General features: G+C 44.6%; 2 protein-coding genes across 3 annotated transcripts in view; both read right to left on the reverse strand.

Moving 5' to 3' along the window:
* The window catches only part of LOC105520765 (melanoma-associated antigen 8), a 103,796-nt gene that overhangs the window by 15,346 nt on the left and 86,096 nt on the right, over positions 1-2,354 (reverse strand). The window lies entirely within an intron of this gene.
* LOC105520770 (heat shock transcription factor, Y-linked-like) lies at positions 525-2,173 on the reverse strand. Its single transcript, XM_011954672.1, has 2 exons — positions 1,697-2,173; positions 525-1,227 (listed from the first exon to the last, which is right to left on the reverse strand). Exons 1-2 carry the CDS (start codon positions 2,171-2,173, stop codon positions 643-645), a joined length of 1,062 nt encoding a protein of 353 aa, XP_011810062.1. The 3' UTR covers positions 525-642.

Genomic DNA, 2,354 nt, shown 5'->3' on the forward strand with positions numbered 1-2,354 from the left:
TTTTGGTGATTTAGCAAAGTGTCTAGTTGTTATCTTTGAGGATGATGGGCATTTCCCCCTAGGTGTTGACTGCAGTGGCCCTTCTCTTCTGAGCCAGGATGTTATGGTGGTCGTACATCCCATGGCAGATGGGGTGGCCTGACTTTCAAGTGGACCTCTTTGGAGGCCCCTGGATGCTAGGCTAGGGGTGCTGAGCTGCTGATCAGACACTTCCTGGCAACATTGGGAGGGACCCATGAGGAAACAATCTCCTGTTTGAAGATACAGGAAGATACTGCCAGAATCAGGAGTGAGTCTATTCTTTCTCCTGACTAGCAGGCCAATCTCGGGGGACCAGGTCTTCCTGGGCTTGGCCTTGACACTTCTAGCAATATCCTTTGCTGAGTGTGTGAAAATGCTGCTTCTCCAAATAAATGAGGACAATGGGGACCAAAGCCTGTCTTGGACAGGATTTCCAGCCTCCCCTGGCTTGTGCCAATGAGATGTGTATAATATAGAAGGTTAAAAAGAACACAGACAACAGGTCTCATTTAAATTGTTTGTTATTTATTTCCATGGAATTTTGTTTTTCTTTCTTAAGACCAAAAATGTGTTTCTCATTAGCAAATGGCAACTTTTATCGGTCATTAGTGGCCTGTGAGTTCATGGACTTGCATTGTTTCTGAACTGTTCACAGAATCTACACTTGTAATCTGAGGAGCCTTCCTGCTCCTCGTCATTGTCAGAGGGCTCATTTGGAGACATGACTGAGAGGGTGGCCAACAGAATGGAGTAACAGATATCGTACAAAGACAATATACTACCATTATCTGAGTAAACCGGGCTACTAGGCACTTGCCCTGTGCCTTCCATCAAGGCAGTAGCCGAAGATGCAAATGTGACATTCCCAGAGGTGCCCTCCCAACTTGGGCCATTTGGTTCCTGAGGGGGCCTATTTCCCAGGGGATGCCCAGTGATACTGTTCTTGGACCACATGCCAGAGAACATGAAGGACTGACTGCCACTGGGTCCCTGAACATTGGGGGCTCTCTGCTGACACATTTTGATGGCTTCTTTCTTGGCATTGATGTGATAGATACGTAGGGAGCGTCTTGTAGCTACCAGCTTCTTTCTCTTTGGAGTTGGGACACAGGTTGCTTGCTGAGCCGTGTTTCTGAGGTCATCTTTTCTCTGGATATTCTCCAGGAGCCTGGGCTTGTCTCTCTGAAAATTGGAGTTGTGGTAGATCTGAAACAAAATGAAACATGTTAGTTGTTCAGGAATAAATTATTCCTTTCCCACCTCTCAAAATTATGATTTTGTTCTGCAATGGAGAAAAGAATGCTTTAAGTGGCAGCAAGTGTGGTTATGCCCTACCTCATGACCTGACTGGAGATAAACAATTCGTAGGTCAAGGCAGTAATATATAAATAACATGGATTTTGATATTAAACTGCAACCCCCTTAGAAGTAATATGTAGGTCCGCATAATATGATGCTTATATTATCTCTAAGGGGGTTGTAGTTTAATATCAAAATCCATACTTTTTAAGTTCTGTACTTTTCATCTTTCAATAAACAATATTTTATATTTTAAAATGCTATCTTTGACACTTAAGCTCTTACAGTATATTATTTACATTGGTGTCCTATGAAGATATGTTTGAGAAGGAGAGAAAAGGGATCACAGAAATTACAGAAATGCTTTCTACTTTACCATCATTTTCTTGTTTCCTTTGCTTGGGTGTGTTTTGCAGAATCCATAGAGGTTCAGTTGGCGAATGAAACTCTTCAAGCTGTCTGTTTCGAAGATCCTCTCTGCACCTCTCCGTTGAAGAACTTCCCTCTGGAAGAGATCCTTCTCGATGATCACGGCGTCTCCATCATCGTTCCAGCTCACAGACTTGAATGTTTCTTCCTCCACGATCATCCAAAGCTTTCTTGGGAAGGAGAGCCTAAAAAGGTTGTGGTTGTCTTCCGTGTTGACCACGCATTGGTTTCGGTCTTCTGGTGGTGAGTTATCTTGGGAGCCTGGATCTTGGCTCACAACTTGGTCCTTGTGTCTGTCCAAAACCTCGCTGGAATCTGGATTTGGATCGGGTGAAGAACTAAATGGGTCCCCGCTTGTTGGCTCTCCACCAACAGACGGGGCCAGCTTGTCTTTGTATTCCTGTTCGGTGTTCTGACTCGCCATGGAGCTACACCAGAATCAGGAGCATTTTGTACCCAAGACCCTTATCGCTGTCCTAGCAAGTCCAAAATGCCTTCAGTCAGAGTAGGCGTGCCCACAAAATTCTAGAGTCTCGGTATCACGGCAACCAGTGGCTTAACTCATCATCTGCTGTATTTGTCACACGATGTCACAAAGGTGGCTC

The sequence above is a fragment of the Colobus angolensis genome, unplaced genomic scaffold, assembly GCF_000951035.1.
Source record: "Colobus angolensis palliatus isolate OR3802 unplaced genomic scaffold, Cang.pa_1.0 Scaffold389, whole genome shotgun sequence".
In the NCBI taxonomy this organism is placed as follows: domain Eukaryota; kingdom Metazoa; phylum Chordata; class Mammalia; order Primates; family Cercopithecidae; genus Colobus; species Colobus angolensis.